This window comes from Mirounga leonina, unplaced genomic scaffold, assembly GCF_011800145.1.
Source record: "Mirounga leonina isolate KUSES-001 unplaced genomic scaffold, KU_Mleo_1.0 Mir_166, whole genome shotgun sequence".
NCBI lineage: Eukaryota > Metazoa > Chordata > Mammalia > Carnivora > Phocidae > Mirounga > Mirounga leonina.
The window spans coordinates 7400402-7423701 of record NW_023270418.1 but is presented as its reverse complement, the minus strand read 5'-3'; the positions used below and the strand labels follow the sequence as shown (position 1 = coordinate 7423701).

General features: G+C 39.7%; 2 protein-coding genes across 2 annotated transcripts in view; both read left to right on the top strand.

Annotated features, from left to right (window-relative positions):
• The window catches only part of LIN7C (lin-7 homolog C, crumbs cell polarity complex component), a 10702-nt gene extending 2559 nt beyond the window's left edge, over window positions 1–8143 (top strand). Inside the window, exons 2-5 of the mRNA XM_035012476.1 lie at window positions 499–617; window positions 1093–1164; window positions 3274–3483; window positions 4215–8143. Of these exons, the coding sequence (XP_034868367.1) occupies window positions 499–617; window positions 1093–1164; window positions 3274–3483; window positions 4215–4370 (557 nt within the window). The 3' untranslated portion in view covers window positions 4371–8143. The remainder of the gene's footprint in view (window positions 1–498; window positions 618–1092; window positions 1165–3273; window positions 3484–4214) is intronic.
• A 12411-nt stretch (window positions 8144–20554) lies between these two features.
• The window catches only part of LGR4 (leucine rich repeat containing G protein-coupled receptor 4), a 98683-nt gene continuing 95937 nt past the window's right edge, over window positions 20555–23300 (top strand). The window contains exon 1 of the mRNA XM_035012475.1: window positions 20555–21209. Coding sequence (XP_034868366.1) covers window positions 21025–21209 — 185 coding nt within the window. The 5' untranslated portion in view covers window positions 20555–21024. The remainder of the gene's footprint in view (window positions 21210–23300) is intronic.

Here is a 23300-nt window from a genome sequence, read left to right as displayed (position 1 = left end):
ACATATAAATTGTGGTTTTCTTTGGGAAATGAACAGGAATTTCACTAGCACACAGTCTTTGCACTACTCTGTGCTTTGATTACTAATAATGATAGATAAATTTTTATTGACTGACTAGTTCCAGAAAGAACTGTCAGTGTTTTGAAGCAATAAAGTGTTCATGTGTCTCTCACATTTGAACCTGTCCTTTCCTGTGACATTTAGTATTTTATTTTCAGTTTTCCTCCATCTTTCAAAGATACTATTTTCCAGATCTTGTATGTGTGCAACATTAGGTTCTTAATTACATAAAAATTTAGCATTCTCAGATTTTGCATTCCCTCCCTCTTAATGTGTATTCACATCCCCTCCCCACCAAACACACAAGCTCGCACTCTTACACTTTTTCCTCCATATTTTACATTTTTCTGGTTAATCCTTGAGGATTGAATCCTGTTACAGGCATTTAAAGAATCTTCAGAGAAAATTATTTATCAGTGTATGTTTGTTTAACTCTAGATATTTGTAGAGCAATTGAGTTGTTGGAAAAACTGCAAAGGAGTGGAGAGGTACCACCACAGAAACTTCAGGCTTTACAAAGAGTCCTTCAAAGTGAATTCTGTAATGCTGTAAGAGAGGTAAGTAAATGGGATTAAATTTACCAAAAGCTTGAGTTAATTAGGTGTAAGATAATACTCTGAAATCTGGGTTCAGAAGTTTTTAAGAAAACAAACTTTAGTAAAATATTAGAACCTATCCATCTCATTTTTTGAAAATAATTTTTTATTGAAGTGTAATTTACATACAATGTTATATGAATTTCAGGTTCTGTTCATTACTCAGTGTTCACCACAATAAGTGTAGTCCGCATCTGTCACCAGATGTGTTATTACAGTACTAAGATTATATTCCCTATACTATACTTTTCATGTCCATACTCATTTTATAACTGGAATTTTGTACCTCTTCATTTTTTGGAATTTTTAATAGAAAAACATTTTACCGAGATGGCATAACTGCCTAAAACTTGAACACACTCATTAACCTGATTTAGAACTCAAACATGGTATATTCTGAGATTTTAAATCATGGTGATAACTTTGGGTTTTACAGGTATATGAACATGTCTACGAGACTGTGGACATCAGTAGCAGTCCTGAAGTGAGAGCTAATGCAACTGCAAAGGTAATTGTTTTGTTTTGTTTTTTTATTTAGTAAAAGTGAGAGAATTCATCATAAACGAGAGGTTTAAAATAGGGAATTATTAGATATTTGATAGGCTTATTTTGAAAACTAACATAGAGTATCTTTCAAGCCACACTAAACTGTCTTAAATACAGAGACAAGACATTTTTTATTGGCTTTACAAGAAATACTTTTATCATACCGTTTAGATAATGCATTAAAAATACACTTGCACAAAAATAGTAATACACATGTAATACATAGTTATATATAATATACATATTATATCACTAATTACATAAATTTTCATCAAAACTCTGAGGTATATATTATTCTGATTTTATTGGTGAGGAAACATTAGATTAGGTTATTTTTCTTAAACCACACAGACAGCAAATGGTAGAACTGGGTATTCCCCCATGTTGCTCTTTGCTTTTCTCCTTTACCTTAACTGTGCAAATACGGGTAAATGTTGTTAGTAGGTTACCTCTTCAGAGCTGCATATGGCAGGTTTTATGTGCTTTTCTGTGCCAGTGATTTCCTCCGATATTTCCAGCATTGACCTCAATGTCTGTCATGTTTTGTTAAAATAAATTAATATCAGCATTAGGTGACTTATACTAGACTTAGCCATTAGCAGATAATTTTGCCTTGTTAGGTACTGGTCCATAAAAGGAAATATTGGATTCTCTGTTGAATATAAACATTTAAACATGTGGGTATAGTTTGGAAGTGTGTAAAAAAATGTCTCTGTATTTGAGACAGTTTAGTGTGGCTTGAAAGATACTGTGTTAGTTTTCAAAATAAACCTATCAAATATCTACCATTTGCTGTAAAAGTATAGAAACTTGGCTTGAAATTCCTTAATTTTATGACCTTCATGGCTTACTGAATTTCTGGGCCTTAGTTCTAATATCTGTAAAACAGGGCTTCTTTCAGACCTTGGAACCTAGTGGTATTCAGCAAATCTTGATTTCCTTCTTCTTCCCATTTTTGCTCATGGGATGCTGGTCTATCATGAAAAATGGTACCAGATTATTTCATTACCTTTAAAAGCAGAACAAAATCAGGGTGCCTGAGTGGCTCAGTCGTTAGGTGTCTGCCTTCAGCTTAGGTCATGATCCCAGAGTCCTGGGATCGAGCCCTGCATCGGGCTCCCTGCTCGGCGGGAAGCCTGCTTCTCCCTCTCCCACTCCCCCTGCTTGTGTTCCCTCTCTCGCTGTGTCTGTCAAATAAATAAATAAAATCTTTAAAAAAAATAAAAGCAGAATGAAACCAAAAATCTCAACTTTGCATTAGAATTAGTGTAGATTAGTCTAAATTTGAAAGTTTTAAAGATGTGACTCTGTTTCATCTTCTGTGGGATTTTAGTATTAACTGGGTTGTTAATAAAGCAACAAAAAAATTTCATGGTCATATGTATCCGTCTTTTTCTCAATATTGAATTATTTCTTTAATTAGCTATTTAGTATATAGTACAGAGATAGTACAGCAGCCCAAATGACTGCATAAGGACACTTAATCTCCTTACAGGTTATTATGTAGGTAGGTTGTGTCTTGTACAAAAGCTCCTAAAGGAGCCAGGCTATTCAGCCCAAAGCTTAGGGCTGCTGGTATGCTGGGGGAGTTTTCTCTTTAATGTGCACCAGTGCTCATCTGCCAGGCAAGCCTGCTTGCCTGTTGCTGCACAGAAGTTCTGGACACTGGGTGGCCTGAGTGACCTAACCAATCTTAATACCTCCTACATGGACCGAGGGTATGCTTTCCCGTCATCATCTCTAAAACCCCATGCACTCACTTTTACCTTCTCCTAACTGCCAGTGAATGTGTGAGCATGCAGACATCAAAAGTAAAGTAGTTTTAAAAAAGAGACAAAAAGGGGCACCTGAGTGGCTCAGTCGATTGAGCGTCTGCCTTCGGCTCAGGTCATGATCCCAGGGTCCTGGGATGGCCCCGCATCGGGTTCCCTGCTCCCCCTACTCCCCCTGCTCTCTCTATCTCCCTGTCAAATAAATAAATAAAATCTTTAAAAAATAAAAAAATTTAAAAGACACAAAAGAACTGAAACAATAAAGATCACATTTTTAAATATGTAAAATTTTCTTTGAGGCTACTGTGGCTGCATTTGCTGCCAGCGAAGGACATTCTCATCCTCGAGTTGTTGAGCTACCAAAAACAGAAGAAGGCCTTGGATTCAATATTATGGGAGGCAAAGAACAAAATTCTCCAATCTATATATCTCGAATAATTCCAGGTGGAATTGCTGATAGACATGGGGGCCTCAAGCGAGGAGATCAGCTCCTTTCTGTTAATGGAGTGGTATGGATGAATTTTATTTCTATTTGTAGTAATGCATTGTAACCACTTGGGGGTGTATTTGAGTTATAGAAACAAAATGGGCGGGGTGGGGAGGGGTGTACCAAAAAAGCTCTGTAGTTTAGAAATCCCTTGGGGAGGGTATGTGCTACGATGAGCGCTGTGAATTGTGTAAGACTGATGACCTGTACCCCTGAAACAAATAATACATTACGTGTTAATAAAAATAAATTATTAAATAAAGAAATCCCTTGGGGGAATCCTGGGCAGTACTCTTTAGGACAGTGATACTTTTTAAGGAATTAAGTGTGTTTTGCTTCTTTTCCATTGTAAATTAGCAATGCTTAGTATGATTGTTATGAAGTAGTTAAGCTCTCCAGTAGTTAAGGAAGTACCTTAAATTAGAAGTCTGCCCTCATTTTAGTCTTACAGAATAGCAGTTACTTAATTTACTTCTGACTTAGTGAAATAATAGGGCAAATTGATTGGTATTCAGAGTAATTATTTGGAACTTAAAAATCAGTTCCTGGACTATAAACAGAATATGATTTAGCAGAGAATTTCACACTGATTAAAATGACAAAGCCAGATTATCTCATAGGTTTGTAGTGTTGTGATGATAAAACATTAAAACTTTTTTACTTATATGTACTTTAAACATTTTTGTATTTTGAGTTATCTAACAAAACCTGAATATTAATTGTGTGTGTGTTCATGTCTATTTTTTTTCCTAGAGCGTTGAAGGAGAACATCATGAAAAAGCTGTAGAACTGCTGAAAGCAGCTCAGGGAAAGGTTAAATTAGTAGTACGATATACACCCAAGGTCCTAGAAGAAATGGAGTCACGCTTTGAAAAAATGAGATCAGCGAAACGCAGGCAACAGACCTAATGCAATTCAAAACTTTATATTCCATTTTGCTTTTAGCTAGGAAAGTTTTACTTGTGACCTACTGATGGCCGCAATGCCAGTGATTGTAAAAAAGAAACTTCCCGTGAAATCCTCCTTGCCATTTTATAAACACCTATTTTAACATTGTTTATGGTTCCAGAGATGCATACACTTTTTTCTGACAAGAAAAAGTGAAAGGTGATGAGGGCAATTCTGTCCTGCTGTTTTTACAGGCCTTTTTCAAATGCAGATTTTGTCATAAAGTTGTTATAGATTTTTAAAAATGCTTTTTTAATATTAAAATGTACTTTTACATTCTTAATCTTTTTTTAGAAAAAAAGTTTTCTTCATTTGGCTGCTTATTTAAAAATAACAGTTCTCCAATTCTTTTTTTGCTTACTCTATTTTTTTTAACCTGTAAAATTTCTTTACGGTTTCCAAGAAATTAAACGTAACAGTCTCAGCTACAGCAGTTCATTACACTATCAGTGTTAACACCACTGCTGCATTTTGTACTTTGAACACATGCATAATATATATAATCAGTGGTAAATCATAACGCAGCAGAGTGGAAGTTTTTTACTTTTATTTAAACATAATGTATAATGAATATTCATTTATACTGATTTATAAAAGTTTTTAAACACTGAAACAATCAATGCTAAAATATATATTCTTTCATAATATTTGAGCAGTGAGGCAAGAGGATGTAATTTGGTTGTTGGCATTACTGATTATATCTATTTATGTTCAATATAGCATAAATTACAAATGCAAAAACAGGTTCAGGTTTCATCTTTTGCAAATTTTTTTTAATGCTGTTCATTTTTATTTAAATATATTTCTTATATTTTGGTTTTTCCATTCCTAGAGATGAGCCAGTTAGTTTGTGCTGGTAAATAGCAGAAGCAAAGACAGAAAAGTAATACTTTTAACCTCACTAGCCTCAAGAGTTACACACTCTTAACTAGCTCAACTTAAAATAATTGATTTTAAATAGGAAGAAGATAGAAGTATATACCTAAGATACATAGAAATTATGAGGTGATATATTCATAAGAATCTGCAGACTCTTAAGTCAAAATGAGTAGGAACTCATTCATACTGAGATGGTTGAATTTAGAGATTTGATCTTTGATTCAAATGATGGGAATTCTGAGAGATACTTTCATTTGTCCACTGGATGTCACTCTTTTACTGAAAGGCAGCTAGTAGTGTAGGACTATGACTGAGGTCTTTTTCAAGATGGAAATTGAGAGTCGAAGTTCATTTTCAGTCACAATTTATAGGAAAATTTGTACGGATTTTAAGAATTTTAAGTAACAGATGCTAAAAAGAAGATAATGGGTTGAAATGTATAAGGAATTTATCCTAATTACTGACCCTGTGTAAAAAGTGGGCATTTTGTAACATTCCTTCAGGAAGAATAGAAATGTATACCTTTTTCTGCATGTTTGTGAGCACTGTGAGTCTTACAAGATTATTCCAGTTTTCAGTGATTTTCAGAATAAAAGTCAATCAGCATTGTTACTTATCATTTAGGTATTGAACACTGGATTGCATGGTTGAATGTGTCTTTAGTCCACTATAAAACGTGCTTGTATTGATAGGATCATGTTGTTAAATTGTGTATTTTCAAAATTAATTGATGTTTTTAAAATGTTGAGACCAAAGTAGTGTAGAAGAATTATGGACTTATTTTAATTTAATTGTAAAATTATTAGAGGTATTTGTTGTAGAGCTTTACATATTAAAGAAAGATCTTGGTGCATATAAAAACAGTAATATTATTATGCTCGTATTGCATTACAGGGTAAGTAAATACTGAAAAATCTTATTTTAGTATAGCTACAGCTGTAGTAGCTTTTAAGGGCGTGTCAGCATTTCATTATAAATTATAGCTTCCTGGTTCAGTATCTCAGCTGTTTCAGAACTTTCAGCCAAGTTCAATCTTTTTTGGTGTTGAAACTTAGTAAGTTGAGTAAGCTATTTTTTTTTTTCTTCTACAGTAATCCACAATCTGTTCGTTGTGTGGGTTGGCACTTATTTATAATTCTTAAAATAAAGATAGCTTAAAGGAGCCAAATACAGTAGTTTTGCTTGCTACTGTTGAGCATGAGTAGCAGTAGTTTGTTTTTGTTAATGGAGTTTTCACAGTGTATCCCAGAATTTTAAATCTTGACCACAGAAAAATACAGTCATTCAGTGGCAAAGATGTACAGTAGTGGTCTAGTATAGTGAGGGAATGAAGGGAATTGTCATCTTATAAATAAATGTATGATTCATGAATGTAAACACATTATAAGTAAATAAGTTTTTTATTTGTAAATTATAAACTACCCAATTTCCATCTATTTTCTTGGTATTTCAAAATGGGTGGATTCAGTGATTCTCAGCCTTCGCTGCACATTAGAACACCCTGCAGAGCTTTAAGAAATAGTACTACAGGAGTCCCATTCCATACCAAGTAAGTTCAGAATCTCCAAGGGTGGGGCCAGATACTTGTTTTTTTAAAGTTTCTAGGTGGTTCTAAAGGACATCTAGGGTAGAGAACCACTTGTTTTCCCCTTTATAAAATGCTCTAATTACACTGGACTCTGGAAGTACCAGAATAGAATAACTCAAATTACAGCTACTGTTAAGTAGCTGCAAATACAATAATTGATTATCTTCCTTAGTAATTTCTTTAGGAATAAAAGATATTTGGCATTCCTTATTTGGGAAGTAATTACAGTTTATCTTTTATCTTTTTTTTTAATCTGCCAGTAGTTTAAATGTAAAATTTTAATGTCTGTCATCCTTCTGCCCCCTTTGCCTTTAAAACTTAACAAAAATAAATGTTTATTTGTTGAGAAAGCATGTTTAAAAGCTGCAGATGAGAAATACTGTCATTGATAATTATGTGCTGTCTTCATATGGCCACTTTATCCAATAGTATACTAGATTATAATGACCTGGTTTGGGATTTGATAATTCAGATGTGTTTTAAAAAATCATTGTCTTCCTCTTCTAAATTTTTTAGTTATTTTGCTCAAGTACTTAAGTAGTTTGGCTCAAGTACTTTGTTTACAATTTAAATGGATATTATAGCATTTAATAGAAGAAATGGCTATGGCTTCTCTGAAAAGAACATCAGCATGACTTGGTGTAGACTTAAAAGAATACATGTTGTGAATATTTTATAATGTGGAATGATCACTGAAATATCCAGGACTCTGGTAATTGTATTTCCTAAATAAATGTATGTTTATGAATTTTCTAACTTACATTTTGTTGTCTCTTCTAACAGTCTGGTTTTATACTTTCTATTGTCCAGAATTCCAATAGTGTTTCTTCAACAGTTGCAGTTCTGTAATGGTTAAATAGTGGAGAAAACCAAATTGCTTGCTCATTAATTTTCAAGAACTTCCAAACTAATTTGTATTTGGACATAGTTTTTAAAAATATCAACAAACAGGATGCTTCTACTTTAAATTCTTTAGTTGGAGGCAAAGAAATAAACCCCAAATGGATTTAACACTTTTTCAAGAGATGACTTAATTTACCAAGTTAATTCTGATTCTAAGGTTTATTTAAAATAAATTTGTATTACGTTCTTGTTATTTGGATTTGAAAAAAAATTGGTATAACTACACAATAAATGTGTTTCTGAAAGCTCTGTATAACATAACTTTTAAATAAGGTGAAAAGCGTAATGTATGGCGGTTACTGGAGTGAACCTTTGAATTCCTATATTTTGTTTTGTCTTTCATAAAATATAACTACAGAAAAAATTCTCTTGTGTTATTTTGAGAGAGGCAGTATGGCATGTGATTGACGGCACAGCATCTGCGGGCTGACTGCCCTGGTGTGAATCCTGGACCCACCATTACTGTGTAATCTTACATACGTTACTTCTCTGTGCCTTAGTTCCCTCATCTGTCATTTGTAATAAGAATGCCTGTAACTGGTCATTATCTGTAAAGCCCTTGGAAAGGTGCCTGGCATAGTGAGTGCTATTTGTGTTTGCTATTATTTGCATGTACAAGCTTCAGGGACATGTGGCCACATAATTAAAATTAGCAGGTTCTTACTTTTGATGCCGAGGAATTAGCCTTTAAATTATGCTTGAAGTGCACCTGCGTGGCTCAGTCAGTTGGGCATCTGCCTTCCACTCAGGTCATGATCCTGGCATCCTGGGATCCAGTCCCACATCAGGCTCCTTGCTCAGCGGGGAGCCTGCTTCTCCCTCTGACCCTTCCCCCGCTCTTGTGCTTTCTCTCTTAAAATCTTAAAAAAGATAATAAATAAAAATTATGCTTGAAAACTTCATAAGGAATAAGATTCATAAGGAATTTTCAGATTTCTGTCTACTCGGATCAAAGAAGCTAATGGAATTCTAAAATTAGTGGGGTTTTGGGGGTGGAGGATTGAGGCCACATTCAGAATGAAAATCATACTAAGTTCAAGTAAGGGATTTGTTCAATCAGAAAAGCAATTTTTAGGAAGGATATGACCTAGCTCTAGAGATAATGGGTTGCTGGAATGGGTGTCAGACAAATAAAAGGCATAATTCAGCATTGTGAATTTTTAAAATGCATGAAGATGTATCAAGCCACGAGGAGTACAACAAAAAGTATTTATTGTTAGCATTCAGTTTCTTCAAAATATTAGTAAGCCGGAATACCCATTCTCTAAATCTTTCAATTCTGGTTTTGTAATATTGACTATTGTTAATTACTCTCATTTTAACTAATGAAGTGGTGACCCAGTTTTTTGTACACTTATTTATTTGGTGGGAGATAACCTCCACCTGATGGAATTTTTAAGATTTACTTTATATGGTAAGTAAAAGGTAAATTCATACAGAACCCATTAGTAAATTTTATTCCTTCAATTTTAATTTTTTTTTTTTTAAAAAAAAGCATGCTTTATATAACAAGATACGGGTGAGAGCTTTCCTAAGTCTCATCAACTGCAGAAGTATATTTTGGACTGTCAAGATTTGGTCCTATAAAAAGGCTTTTTTTTTTTTTTTATGTTTTCTTTAGGGGAGGAAGTATGGAAGAAATCTAATTTGTTACACAATGTCCAGAATTGTTGTAACCAATGGGATAAAAAGAAAATTTAGCCATTAGTTGCTGATAAGTTCCCCTTATTCGGCCCTTATTTGGCAGTTATGGAAAGTAATTCTAATCGGGAAATGTGAATGCAGACACAGGGGAAACACCATGGGAGGATGAATGGGGTGATGCTTCTACAGGCCAAAGAACACCAAAAATTTGCCAGCCAACCACCAGAAGCCAGCAGAAAGGCATGAACAGATTTCTCCCTCACAGTCCTTAGAAGGAGAAAAACCTGCGGACACACCTTGATCTCGGACTTTAGTTTCCAGAACCATGAGAATAAATTTCTCTTACTTAAGCCACCCAGCTTGTTTTACTTCCATTACAGCAACCCTAGAAAACTCATCTACAAGAGATCCATGTTTTGATGGCCTCAATTACCAAAAATAGGTACAGAAGCAAAATTAAATAGGACTTCCCCCATGTGTGATAAAAAGGTGTCAGTAGAAGTGGTTTTGACTAGGAGAATGAGATTCCTCGCCTTCGGGAGCGGGGGAATGCTGGGTTCTTTGTCTTTGCTTGAAACGCTTCCTCTGCAGCTCTGTTGAGCTTGTACCTCCAAAGGGCCATCTGAAGAACCCCTCCGAGCTTTGTTTTTCCTTCCTTTAAGGCTGCCAGTTGTTGCCTGGCTGCATCTTTCTCAATTCAAAGACTTTGTAGGAGTTGGCAACAGTAGATTTAGCACTGAGGAGAAACTTTGTATAGTTGCCCTTATCCCAGTCGGAACGTGATGAGAGTTTGCCCTTGGCCAGGGGGATTTCGCCCTGTAACGGTTTGTGCGGGCTCCTTAGCGTCCACATGCCTGATTGGAAGGCATGAATGCAGCCTGAACCAGCTGTGTTGCTCCGTCCTGAAAACTCTTGAGGGTACTTAAGATAGAGTCTGAACAACTTGCCAGGATTGAAAAGGTTCTGCATGCTCCATTCCCTACTCCCTCTCAAGCCTCCTCTCCTCCCCCTGCTCCACTGGCTCTACCCAACACCAAATGCCGCTTGCTGGAAGGTTCTCCCTCTGGTTGTAAACTGGAGCTACCACCTCTGTTAAGGCTTCTGTTCGCTCCGCCCAAATACACATTCCTCCTCCTCTGTTAATGTGGCAATGCCTTGTTTATATTATGCACTTAATTCTGTTTTTCCCATTAGAACTTTAGTTCCATGACAACAAGAAGGATCACCACTCTGTCATTTACATTGGTACCCCTATCACCTAGCATATGGTGCCTGAAACAGTATTGTGATTTGTTCTACCTCGTTGAATTGGCTTACTTCCCATAATTCCAGGTAGATCAAGAACTTATATTGGAACCATATTAAAACAGCAACAGTTTGTCAGCTGATGTTGATGTCAAAACAAAAAGTCCAGAAAGGACCATGATACTATAGGGATAACATCTGCGTCAATCTTTTATTACCTCACTCCACTGACGTGCTTGCGTCCTGTTCGTGGAAGACAACAAAGAAAGTTACTTTAACTCCCTCTATTGCCACTCTTCTCGTGTCTCCAAACGTGACAAGTCTTTACACTTGCTGTTGTACACTCCTTCACCCTCTGCTGATCTGTATTTGTCTATTTTGTAAGCCCGCTCCCTCCCCAAGATCATGAATGTCGAGGGCAGGCAGGACTCCGTTTTGTTCGCTGTCGTATATCCAGAGCTGAGAACAGTACCTGGTAGACAGCAGGCGGTATTTGTTGAGAACAATATGAAAGAATGCTATTTTAGCAAGTGAGGCCAGGGAAGGTCTCTCTGAGGAGATGGACATTAGAAGAGAAACCTGAATGGTGTGAACTGCAGAAGCTACCCATGTGAATATCTGGGAAGTTGAGTTTTTGACAGGGCCCAATAAACAGTATTGCTCTCCACCCACTATGGCTCTGAATATGGCAGGAAGTAAGACAAATGAGTTGGCAGATGGGTACCAAAATATCCCCTTTATTTTTTATTCATATTACAAATATTTGTTGAATATCTACCATGTGGCAATTATGTTCTAGGGGATAGGGATACAGTAGAGAACAAAATAAAGCCCTTGCCTCATAGAGCTTACTTTCTATTAAAGACTGGGCAAGTGCACATACCTCAGGCTTGAGAAGCAAATATGCTTCTTCAAATTAGCCAGACTGACCTACCTAGTCTGGACCATGACTCAGCTCTCATCTTTCCATCCTGCAGGGGCAGAGCTCACTCGCTCCCTAGATGGATACGGGCAGAGCCAAGACATAAATGCCTCTTTCTTCTTCCCAGATTACAACTTGGATCATCACGCCATCTCTCATAGAGTGAATGCTTCCATGGGTAGAAGCAGAAGTAGACACTGAGAATTTAACCCTAGAAAGTGTGATGTCCCCACAGCAAGGTAAAATCATGAACATATAAATAACTGTGTGAGAAGAACGGTTGGAAACAATACACAAGATTTTAAACCATCATTTAAACCATTTTTAAAATTTGCAAATATTGGAAATGTTGGAAATTATAAATATTTTCATTTTATTTTTTATTTTTTTAAAGATTTTATTTATTTATTTGAGAGAGAGAGAATGAGAGACAGAGAGCACGAGAGGGAAGAGGGTCAGAGGGAGAAGCAGACCCCCCGCTGAGCAGGGAGCCCGATGCGGGACTCGATCCCGGGACTCCAGGATCATGACCTGAGCCGAAGGCAGTCGCTTAACCAACTGAGCCACCCAGGCGCCCAATATTTTCATTTTAAATCTTATTAAGGAGGGAAGGAGGCAATAGCACACACACACACACACACACACACCTTCTTTCCCACCTTTCTGTAAATGCACAGAACCTCACAGATTTATTATACTGTATGTGGATAATCTTTTTCCTCCTACCTTTTCATATTTTACCACAAGATGGCACCAAAGTGCTATTGTTTCTATTTTAGAAATTTCTAGCAGTTCTTGCTGACTAAAGATCAGGCCAAAGATTTAAAAATGTATCCCATCTGGCTCTGGGGTCGGTGAACAGGTGGGGAAGTAGGAGGAGAGCGGCACCCCTGGAGAAGGAAGGCATGGAACCTCCACGCCCCCAAACGGTGCCCTCTGCGTGTCTTCTGCCTGGCTGTTCTGAGTTCTAGAATCTAGCTGTGGCCCAAGCCCTCGGCTTGCTGAGGTCTTCTGCCTCTGGACCACCCTCACGTTTTTCCCTGTGACGCTGTGTGACATGTGACGTCTCCCTTTCTGGAACCTAACTGCTGCTACTGCAGTCATGTGCTTGCCGGAGGATGAAGTCAATACCGAAGAGAGCACAGAGAAGAAAAGGAAAGAACTTCAGGTTCTTGATGACATCACTGAGTGGCTAAATCAACCTGCCCTGAGGCCTGACCTCTCTGCAGACTTTCTCTTCTCTTGTTGGGGGGGGACTCTGGGGGGAATGTACCCAATCTTTTCTTTTAAATGCAAAATTAATATTTAAATGTATTTTATAAAAGTCAAAACATTGTAAATGAGGAAACTCAAATACACCCTAAAAGAAAACAGAACAAACCTATACAAATAACCAACTTAGGTGAATATCTGCCTACCATTCGGTATATAAGTTGTCAGGGATTGCGCAGAAGGAGGATTCATAGAGTATTACTGTAGGGCTTCTAATGAACAACTTTAGTTAACTGGAAATTATCTTTGGCTTTCTGCCTCTTCGTTATCTTCACCCGAGCCCAAACAGGATGTTTGATCAAGAGAAAAGTCCTTTCAGAGAGGACATGGCACGTTCCTTAAATAAACCAAAGACCATCTGAGGCATTGCGATTAACTTGCTTTGTATGACACTACATTTGTGAAAATTTTTCTTTTCCCTCTAAATTAAAAACACAAATTAAACCAATTATAGAGTGTAAAGAGCAATTGACCTAGATATTAGCTCCAGATCTGCCATTCACCAGGTATGTTGCTGGGGGTAATTTAGCTACCCTCTGTGGGTCTGATTTCTCACTGTTAAATGTGGGGATTTTACTTATGATCTCCACATTTCTTTGTATTTCTGAGTATTTTAAAGTATCAAGGAGAAAGAGTTTGGCACCACAGAGGATGGAACTTCCTAACAGCCCAAACTGCTCAAAGATGGATTCTGCTGCCAGTGGGGATGTGAATATGATGTATCCAAGAGTGACAGAGACACTGTTGCACATTCTTCAGCCTCAGACAGGTGATTGAACACTTTCTTTAAGGTCCTTTCTTAATCTTAGGTTTTCTAAATTCCATAAATTAAGTTGGACTGGAAGCTGCTTGAAGGGAGGGACTCCTTGCCATACCTTCTTTGGTGAAGCTGCCATGGAAATGCACCCCTGACTATAGGGAGGCTAACTGGCTCACAGTCCTGCTGGGAAATCCTTCACTACATTTTCCCTGGGCTGGACCCAATCAGGGACCGAGCACAGCAGCAAAGACCCTATGGCAGGGTTACTCAGGAGACAAGGGACTCTTCTGATGGTGATTTTCTCTTGAGGTCTCCCCACTGGTCTTGCCAAACCTTGATAGAACTGGACTTCTAAGACTCACCCAACCTCTTGTCCTTCCCTCTCTCCCAACCTGGAACAAACCTGTGTCTTGGTCTAATGGCTCTAAAAGGTCTCCCTCTGTCCAACCCCTCCCCATTTTTCCTCAGAAACATTTCCCCTAATGAATTTCTGGCATGAGCAATCCTATCATCGGTGTTTGCTTCTCAAAGGACCCAAACTTGCAAAATCTTCTAGCAGAAAGTCATAAATTTGGGTCGGAGACTACATCAGAGTCAGGAACTTTTAAATATTGAGAATCCAGGGCTCCATCCCAGGACTGTGACATCAGAATCAATGGAGGGGGGTTTTTTAAACATCTTTCCCAGGTGATTTACATTTGGATTGGCCTACATTAATCTAAACTCTACTCCCTGGCAGAGTAGATTCTGAGGAGTAAATACATGGTAAAAATTCCTTGAAAAAAAAATTCAGAAAATGTTGGAAATCTTTACAAGTTTGTGTTATTTTGAAATAAAAGGAGGAAGCTGGCAAAGTTATTATAATCTGTTTATCACCTCGGGGTGCCTGGCTGGCTCAGTAGGTAGAACATGTGACTCCTGATCACAGGGTCATGAGTTCGAGCCCCATGTTGGTGTAGAGCTCACTAAAAAAAAGATAAATATATATATATTTCTCTATCACCTCAAGGTTCTCCATTCACTTTCATATTGAAATTTTTTTTAACTTTCCTCATCACATTATATGAACTGAATCCATACATTTTAACACTAACACGAGGCAAAGAAGAGTTTAATAAATAGTACTAAGAGTTCGCCAACCAGACTCCAAGAATAGCATTTTTGGCATCATTCTAATGTCCAACACCATTGATCTAGTCTCCATAGTTTTCTTTGCTCAGGTTGATAGTTTGCCTGTATTTCATAAAAGCATTGTCTCTGATTTTTTCATTTCAAAAAAAGATTTTAAAAACATTTTCAAAAGTCCTAGGATTATTAAAGTTTTCATTGTGATTGCCACTCCTTATTTTGAAGAGAGTCGTGGTAACTACTGTCACTAGACAAAAAGAAAGGTTTTGAAATTACCCATGAGGTATTCAATAGTGTCCTTCTTGACACTGTATTACGTGTCCAAGTCAGGAATAGAAAGAATCTACAGAATGTGACGTCTTCTCTCTCCATCTTCCCACAGCTTCTCTTTGAGTTTAAATTCTCTTACTGCCTTCTTTTCTAGATTCCTTTCCAAATATGTTCATGTAGACAAAGAAGAGCTTTCGGGATATTTCAGCCTCCAGGTAAGAACTACCCCAAGCGCTGGTCTTCTGTATGCACTTGTTTTGTGGGATGCTGACATTTTGCATGTAGTTCTTTGAAATCTTGTCTTTATGCTGTGGTCTTCCTAAAACGTTCAAACTTTTATTTGGAATTCCGAGAGAGTAAAAAGGAACCCAATTCTGTGACTGAATTTTGTGTTAGTACTATGGTCCTAACAAATTCTCAGCGTGACTAGGTGATAATCTTTCTAGATTTCTATTCTGATTTTATTTTTTTTACCTTTACTGTTCTATCTGTTACAATGCCTGGCTTCTATAATGCTTATTTACCTGTGCCTAGTTCTGTTCCTCTCCAGTAGTTTATGCACTCGGGCCTTGGGTTCCACATGTGGTTCTGTCATTCAGAGAGTTCTCTTGAATGTCATTCTTCTCTTGGGTTAGATTTGAAAAGGGAAAGATCAGGATAAGAAAATCGGATTTAGAAAGGATTAGGCATGAATAGGAAAATATTTCTGATATTTATCTAAATGTTTTAAAATTTGGGGTCAATATGGGTCTTCAGAACTACTGAAAAGGGTCTCTGACCCCAGGATGTCCAACCAGGTCAGGAAACTTAAGAACTCTTCAGTGATGTCTTGAAAAGAGCTGGTGTCAAGAATGGACTTCAGCGAGTCACACTAGAAGGTGCCAGTCCTCACTTCCCAAGATCTATCAGTTCTGCGCATGTGGTAGTAGAGGAAAATAGGGCCAGAAGCCCAAATCCAGCCACAGGACAACTTTTAATATGTCAACAATTTTACATTGTTATTTTGTGTGCTTGTTTTCATTGTAAATTATCCCTAAACAATAGGTCCTGTGCACAACAGGACCACTCTAGGGACATTGAGACACAGAAGAAAAGGACAAGTGGATGAAAGCACCTATTTAAGACCATGATAGCATGACTGCAAGCCTCTGAACCAGTGTGGGAGCTCTGCCAGCCCTAAATGCAACTGTGGAGGACTCATAGCTTAGAAACAATAGCATCTCTCTTGAGGATTCAACTATTAGATACATACCAGATACCTGATGGGTGTGATATTCTTTCTTTATTCCCTGAATCTCTCATGTTTTGAAATGTTTATGTATGTATATGTACATACAGATACCCATTTATACGTATGTGTGTTTATATATATAAGCATACTAATATAAATATAAACACATATTTTTAATATACATATTCAGCTTCTAACTTTGAGTGGCAGGTTTGGCATCCATGCTTTTATAAAGTCAATAGCCACTTTTCATAGGTCATGGGATTGCCTCAGGTCAAAAATATTTGGGGTGATTTTTGGATGGAAAATAAGGTAAACCATGAGTGCCCAGGACTCTTTCTGGACCATTCATTCCAGAAAGAGGGGGCATTTCTTTGCTTGCAATTGGCTCTTCTTAGTTCATTCTGCAATATAATCTTCAGCATGAGCTCACCACAGAGACCAGAAATTTGAAAGTGCTCTATCTCAACTTGTAAGAAAAGATGATCACCTTTGAGGTATGTCCCTATGAATTTCACATAATCCTCCTGCAAATGGTTTTCAAAAATAATCAGACTTCAGTAAGGGATTAACACCTATAAAACAGGGCTGGGAAACTATGGCTCATGGGCCAGAACTAGTCCAACATCTAGTTTTGCCCAAAAAGTTTTACTGGAACACAGCCTCATCTATTTGTTTATGTATTATTTATGGTCGCTTTGATGCTACAATGGCAGAGTTGAATAGTTGTGACAGAGACCATATGGCTGACAAAGCCCAAAGTATTAACTATCTGGCCCTAAACAATAAAAACAAATATGAACAACCCAATAGAAAACAAACAGGCAATGGAAATGAATAGGCAATGCAAATGCACAGAGGAGCACCCTGGAATGTCCAATAAATAGAGAAAAGATGCAGCTGTAAATCAGGGAAATTCAAATTTAAACTACACTGAGATTGTATTTCATATGCATCAGATTTATGAATATTTAAGTCTTGCAATATCAGGTGTTGGTAGAATATAGAGAAATGGGAATTTTTATTCTCTGCCGCGAGAAGCACAAGTAAGTGCAATCACTTTTGAAAGCAATTTTACAACATCCAATAATGGTGAGTGCACATAATCCACTCCTAGACACACACACACACACACACATACACGTATATAAAGAAAACATGTTAGAGAAACTCTTGCATGCATGAACAAGGGGATTTGTACAAGAATATCCATGGTACCATTGTTAGAAAAAATAGAAATAAGTTTAATATTCACAATAAAATGGATAAATACTGGGTACGTTCTTTAAATAGAATACTATATAATAATAAAGATGAATTTACAATGACCACATATTTCATGAACACAAATTTCATAAAGCTCACAGGTTGAGTGAAAAAAGCAAGTTGCACAGGAGTACAGAATGATATTATTTATATTTGCAAAGCAAGGCTATATATTACTCAGGGATACACAGCATGAAAATACTGAAAATATGCATGGAAATTAATTATAAAATTTAGGAAAGGGCTGACTTCCCCAGTTGAAAAAGATTGTGGAGAGAGGTACAAAGGGAGCCTCAAATACATTTGTAACATTGTTTCTTTCTTTCTTTTTTTAAGATTGTATTTATTTATATAAAAAAGGCAGACACTTAACTGACTGAGCCACCCAGGCATCCCTCTGGGATAGAATCTTAAAAATTAATTTGTTTTGCTCTCTTAGGACATCTTATCCTAGAGGTGAAGACTAATTGGCCAATTTATCTTTAATGTAAAGCACATATACTATAGGGACTATAAGAGATATTAACACTTTTATAGATATTACCTCTTTTCTTCCTTACCCAAGTCTGTTGCTCTTGAAATTGTGTCTTCTTGGACATGCTGCAAATTGGAATCCTCCTTTCTTACCTTCTTCACCTGATAGACAATAGGAATTTATCCTTCAGTAAAATCTACATCTCTCCTTTCTCCAAAATCTGAATCTTTCCTTTCACCTAAGTTGCCAGCCCTAATATTTTATTCCTTGGAAGCAAAGGATAATGTGGTTTATGAACTCCCTATATCACTTTCATGTGATGTGTATCAAAATGCTGATTCCTGGGCTCCACCCAAGTCTATTAAATCACTCTGTGTTTTTAATCCAGCTTTGCATGCAATTCTTATGCTTACTGAAGTTTAAAAACCACTATTTTAGAAGAAAGGAAATGAGTTATTTGGGCAAAAAAAAAAATCAATCAGTATAATATATAATTCTCCTTTTAAAACAGCACAAGTGGCGCCTGAGTGGCTCAGTCATTAGGCATCTGCCTTCGGCTCAGGTCATGATCCCAGGATCCTGGGATCGAGCCCCGCATCGGGCTCCCTGCTCCACGGGAGGCCTGCTTCTCCCTCTCCCACTCCCCCTGCTTGTGTTCCCTCTCTCGTTGTGTCTCTCTCTGTCAAATAAATAAGATCTTCAAAAAATAAAAATAAAACAGCGTAAGAAAGTGACACCTTGGCAGGAGAAATTCTGTCATCTTTCAGTGTTATAAAAGAGTGGTCTTAAAAGAATCAGTTAAAGAAACCCAATTTACAGTTTTTCCTCACTTCACTTTCTCATGAGAGTTGCTAGAAAATAATGGAAATGATTTAGACAATGGGCACCAATTTAGGGAGGGCTCCAAAGGCATGAGACAAGGAGCCGGGAGACCAGGAGTTGCTCTGTGATGATCTTGGGCAGCACACAATACCGAGGGCTTCAGATTTCTCATCTAGAAAATCAGAGGGTTGTCCATATAGCTTTGAGTTCTCTTTCAGATCCACAGTTAGAGGAAATAGGTCATTCTTAAAAACTTGAAGTCAAGGCATGTTTGTATTTATTGACTCTCCAGCATATAAATCAATTTACTGTATATTAGTCATGTGCCCAACTGGGCATTATTTTTATTTATTTATTTTATTTATTTATTTATTTATTTTTAAAGATTTTATTTATTTATTTGAGACCGAGAGAATGAGAGACAGAGAGCATGAGAGGGAGGAGGGTCAGAGGGAGAAGCAGACTCCCTGCTGAGCAGGGAGCCCAACGTGGGACTCGATCCCGGGACTCCAGGATCATGACCTGAGCTGAAGGCAGTCGCTTAACCAACTGAGCCACCCAGGCGCCCTGGGCATTATTTTTAAAGATAAACTCTCAAATGCAAAGATGATGGCAATGTTTCATTTTAAACTTCTTAGGTCTGTATCAATTTATTTCCATTTTCCTTAATTTTACTAAGGTGACATGAGTGGAAACTTCATGATAGTGATATTTTTAACACTGTCTGCCTTAAAGTATTCATGAAAACTGTCTAATAATGATAGTAAAACAACCCAAAGGCATAGTGGAAAGTAAGAAAAGTAAGAAAAGAGGTGCCCATAAAGCAGTATTTGGTGTAAATAATGATTCTATGGGGTCTATTAAGCCACAGAAGTCCACAAGAGGAAGGACTGCCAAAGTTGCTGTTTGACTTCTCAGTGGTAGTTACCTAGCACTCAAATGTTCTCTTGTCTGGAGAAATTTTCCAATATTCAGAAACATCACCTCTCTTGCCCCTTACAAGATTCCCGTGTTTCAGGATTTTAAAGAACGTGAGAAAGCAGTCTGAATTGAGATCACCAAAGCTTGATAATCATTGGTGGTTAACTGCTAAGACTTAGCTACCCAGTGCATATAAAAATAGGTGTAAAGATCTCAGATGCACTGAGAGGCTTGTGGGGGTACGCTGCTTTAATTCAGTATATAGCCAAAACCTAAATATTTATGTCAGATGAAGGGAGGCTTTCCCCCTCCTCCTCAAAATCTTTTTTCCATTTGCACAGCTGGCAAAGTCCTCACCCTTTGGAACAGTGGAGAGTCATTTGAAACTTAACTGAATGCTGGAGGCAAGTTCTACTTTTCAGGTCATCCAATTTAGGAGATCCAGTTTCTGCAGAGGGAAGAAGACGGGTGGGGGAGGGGGAAAACAAAACAAAACAAAACCAGACTCTTCTTCTTCTGAGACGTCCACCTTCCATCCACAGTCTGCCACGCAAATCGAGCCAAGTCGGGAATTTTGCCTTGAACCACCACCACCACCAGCACCACCACCACCTTGTCACTCACGCCCGATAAACACGCCCCTCTGGTCCTACTCTTGGCCAGTGGCGGCTCCCCTTCTTGCATAGTAATGAGCTCGAGACCTCCGCGGGCCAATGGCGCTCCAGGAGAAGGGTTAGTTTTGCATGTACCTAAGTGATTTGCATAACCCAGCGGCTGGGGGCTTGGGAACCCGAGCGTGCAACCCTAGAAGGGAAAGGGACGGGAGGAGACTGAGCTGCGGCGGCGAGAGAGCGAGCAGGAGCCTGGGTGTTTGTACGAGAGCCGGGCGGGGGCTGGGGCGAGGGGCCGGCATGGCTGAAGGCTGCGCTCCGCAACCTTGAAGAGAGGCTGCGGCGGGAGGCCGGGGACGGGGAGGCGGGTGCGATGGCAGAGTGCGGCTCCGGTAGCTGCGCACGGCCGGGCCGGCTGGCCTGAGCCGCCGGAGGAGCGGGGCTGCCTCTGCGCTTCCATGGAGCAGCGGGAAGGGCGAAACTCCGGAGCGCCGCGTCCCTGCACTGCTGCCGTGGACTGTTGAAGGGGCCGAGCCCGCGCGACCGCCGAGGGAGGAGAGCCCCCGCCCCAGCCCGCAGGCCGGCCGCCCCGGGGCGGCGGGGGGCGTCGGAGGGCAGCGGAGGCGCGCCGAGCGAGTGGCGCCGCGGGAGAGGCCGGCGCGGGAGGCGGCCGCAGCAATGCCGGGCCCGCTGGGGCTACTCTGCTTCCTCGCCCTGGGGCTGCGCGGCTCGGCCGAGCCCAGCGGCGCAGCGCCGCCTCTCTGCGCGGCGCCCTGCAGCTGCGACGGCGACCGTCGGGTGGACTGCTCCGGGAAGGGGCTGACTGCTGTGCCCGAGGGGCTCAGCGCCTTCACCCAAGCGCTGTGAGTACCGGGGTGAGGGCGCCGGCGGTGGGGCTGGGGGGACAAGGGGTGCTGGGGGGTAGAGCCGGTGGTCAATCTCACGCCCCCTACCAGTGTCCCGAGGAGCGGGCGCGGGTCACCTGTGCGTGGGGTGCTCGGCACCCAGTCCCGCGCGGCGGGCTTTCCAGACTTTGCCAGTCCGGGTCCGAGCCGCGAGCAGCTTTTTTCCCCAGACTTTTGGGGCACAGTTAACCCTCCCACCCCCTGCAAGTGCATCTGGGGCCAAGCAGGAGGAAGGAATCTGGAAACGCTTGCCCCTGGCAGCCTTTTCAGGAGACCTTCCCTTCTCACGCGGGCCCCGGCTCAGCTGGCAAGAGCTTCATAATCCGTAGGCTGAGGGCGCCTAGAACTTGGCCTGGGTCTGCAGACCTAGGCACGTTTCGTGGGGAAACACCTGGAGCTTTCTGGGTTCCAGCGTGTGGGGAGAAGAAACACCTGTGCCTCAGTCAGAGTGAATCCCCTTCCAGTTTGGCCTCATCCAGGTAGAGCGACCTGGCTCTTCGGTCCAGTTGCACTCTGGACTTACCGAGAAACGCCCAGGGTTCTGGAGCGCTCGGGGGAGCCGGGCAAAAACAAGACGGAAGGAGGGGGGAAATTGCAGGTTTCTTTTGGTGAAAAGACTCTTCTTACCCAAGTAGGCCTTTTAAAGCAGGAATGCTGACCTGAAGTACAGGATGTTGGAAGAAAATCAAAGTTCCAGAGCATATTCTCTGCCCAACCTTCTAGAATGGAGGGCAGCAATTTTCTGCTGTACCTTAATCCACAGAACTTTTGAGCTGCCTGGGGCTGGGCAAGTCACTCAGATGGTTCTGACTTCTGAAATCTCCCTCCTCAAAGGGAGACCTGAGGCTTTAGACATTCCCTTCAGAAAAGAAGAGGAATCTGACATAGGTGTTGTAGGTGGTATTGGCAAGTACGACCAATAAAGAATAGGGTAATTGAATGCAGGGCTTGGTGTATGCGCTTGTTCTTGGGTTGTGTGGCCAGTCGAGTGATTAAATCAAGAACAGTGAAAGAACTGTTGCCGAGAGGAAGGGATTCTGAGAGGTCCTTGGGTGAAGGGAATTTCCTTTTACCTTATAGCCAAGGAAGGGGACCTCTTAGAAAGAAATAATTTTAAAGGAGTAACTGACCCTGTGAAGAAATCCTTTCTATGCAGGCCAGAGCATTGCTGTGTTTCCAGGTGGGTAGTGGGAGGTGTTCAGCTTGCTCTCTGCCAATGGGGTTTCATTGAGTATTGCAGCCTGTTGCTTTGGAATCTGTCTCATTCTTTGGCCTCCAGCTCCCCCTCCTTATTTTTCCTGTCTCACGTGTTATGTATTTGAAATAATTTTCCTCCAGCATAGTGAAATTTAACTTTTTTACTGAAAAAAAAAAAAATCATTTTGCAGTGAAGAGCAATTTGCCCGCAAAAAGGTACATTAAGTGGGCAGGTTTGAGTGGGAGTGAGGGAAAGAAGACTGGGTAGAGGAGATGGGGCTCTTTTTTTTCCTGTTCTTTTGAAACTTAGGGAATTCATGCAGGCGAGGTGCCTTTACCTGACACTTCTCAAGCCTCTCTATTCATAGAAAAGCATGTTTTTGCTATTTTGACCAGTGGTAGAGACCTTGTTTAGTAGATTCCTCCAGTTTTGATGAGTAGACTTGTCCTATAAGGAAAAGGGCTATTTTACATTAGTACCTAAAACCACAAAGAGATATCACATTTTTATGTGAGCACGCTCCTGTCTGTAGAGCATTGTCCTTTAGAACTCACTGGAGGTAGTAAAATGCCATATTCTCAACTTGGAGCCGTACAGAACTCACTGTTCGAGGCTTGGGAAACAAAAATCATTGGCAACTGTCCAGATTAGGTTGCCTAAACTAGCACTGTTGTGGCACTTTTGAGCTGCTGAGGTGAACAAATGTGCTACATTTTCCTTTTCCACTTGTGACCTGTAGCTAGAGTGATCGGACCTCCTGATAACTCCTTATTTCATCCCGGTCTCTTCATTTCATCCTCAAAAGTATATATTTATATGACTACCCCACTTAAAGGGCATTTCAAGGACAG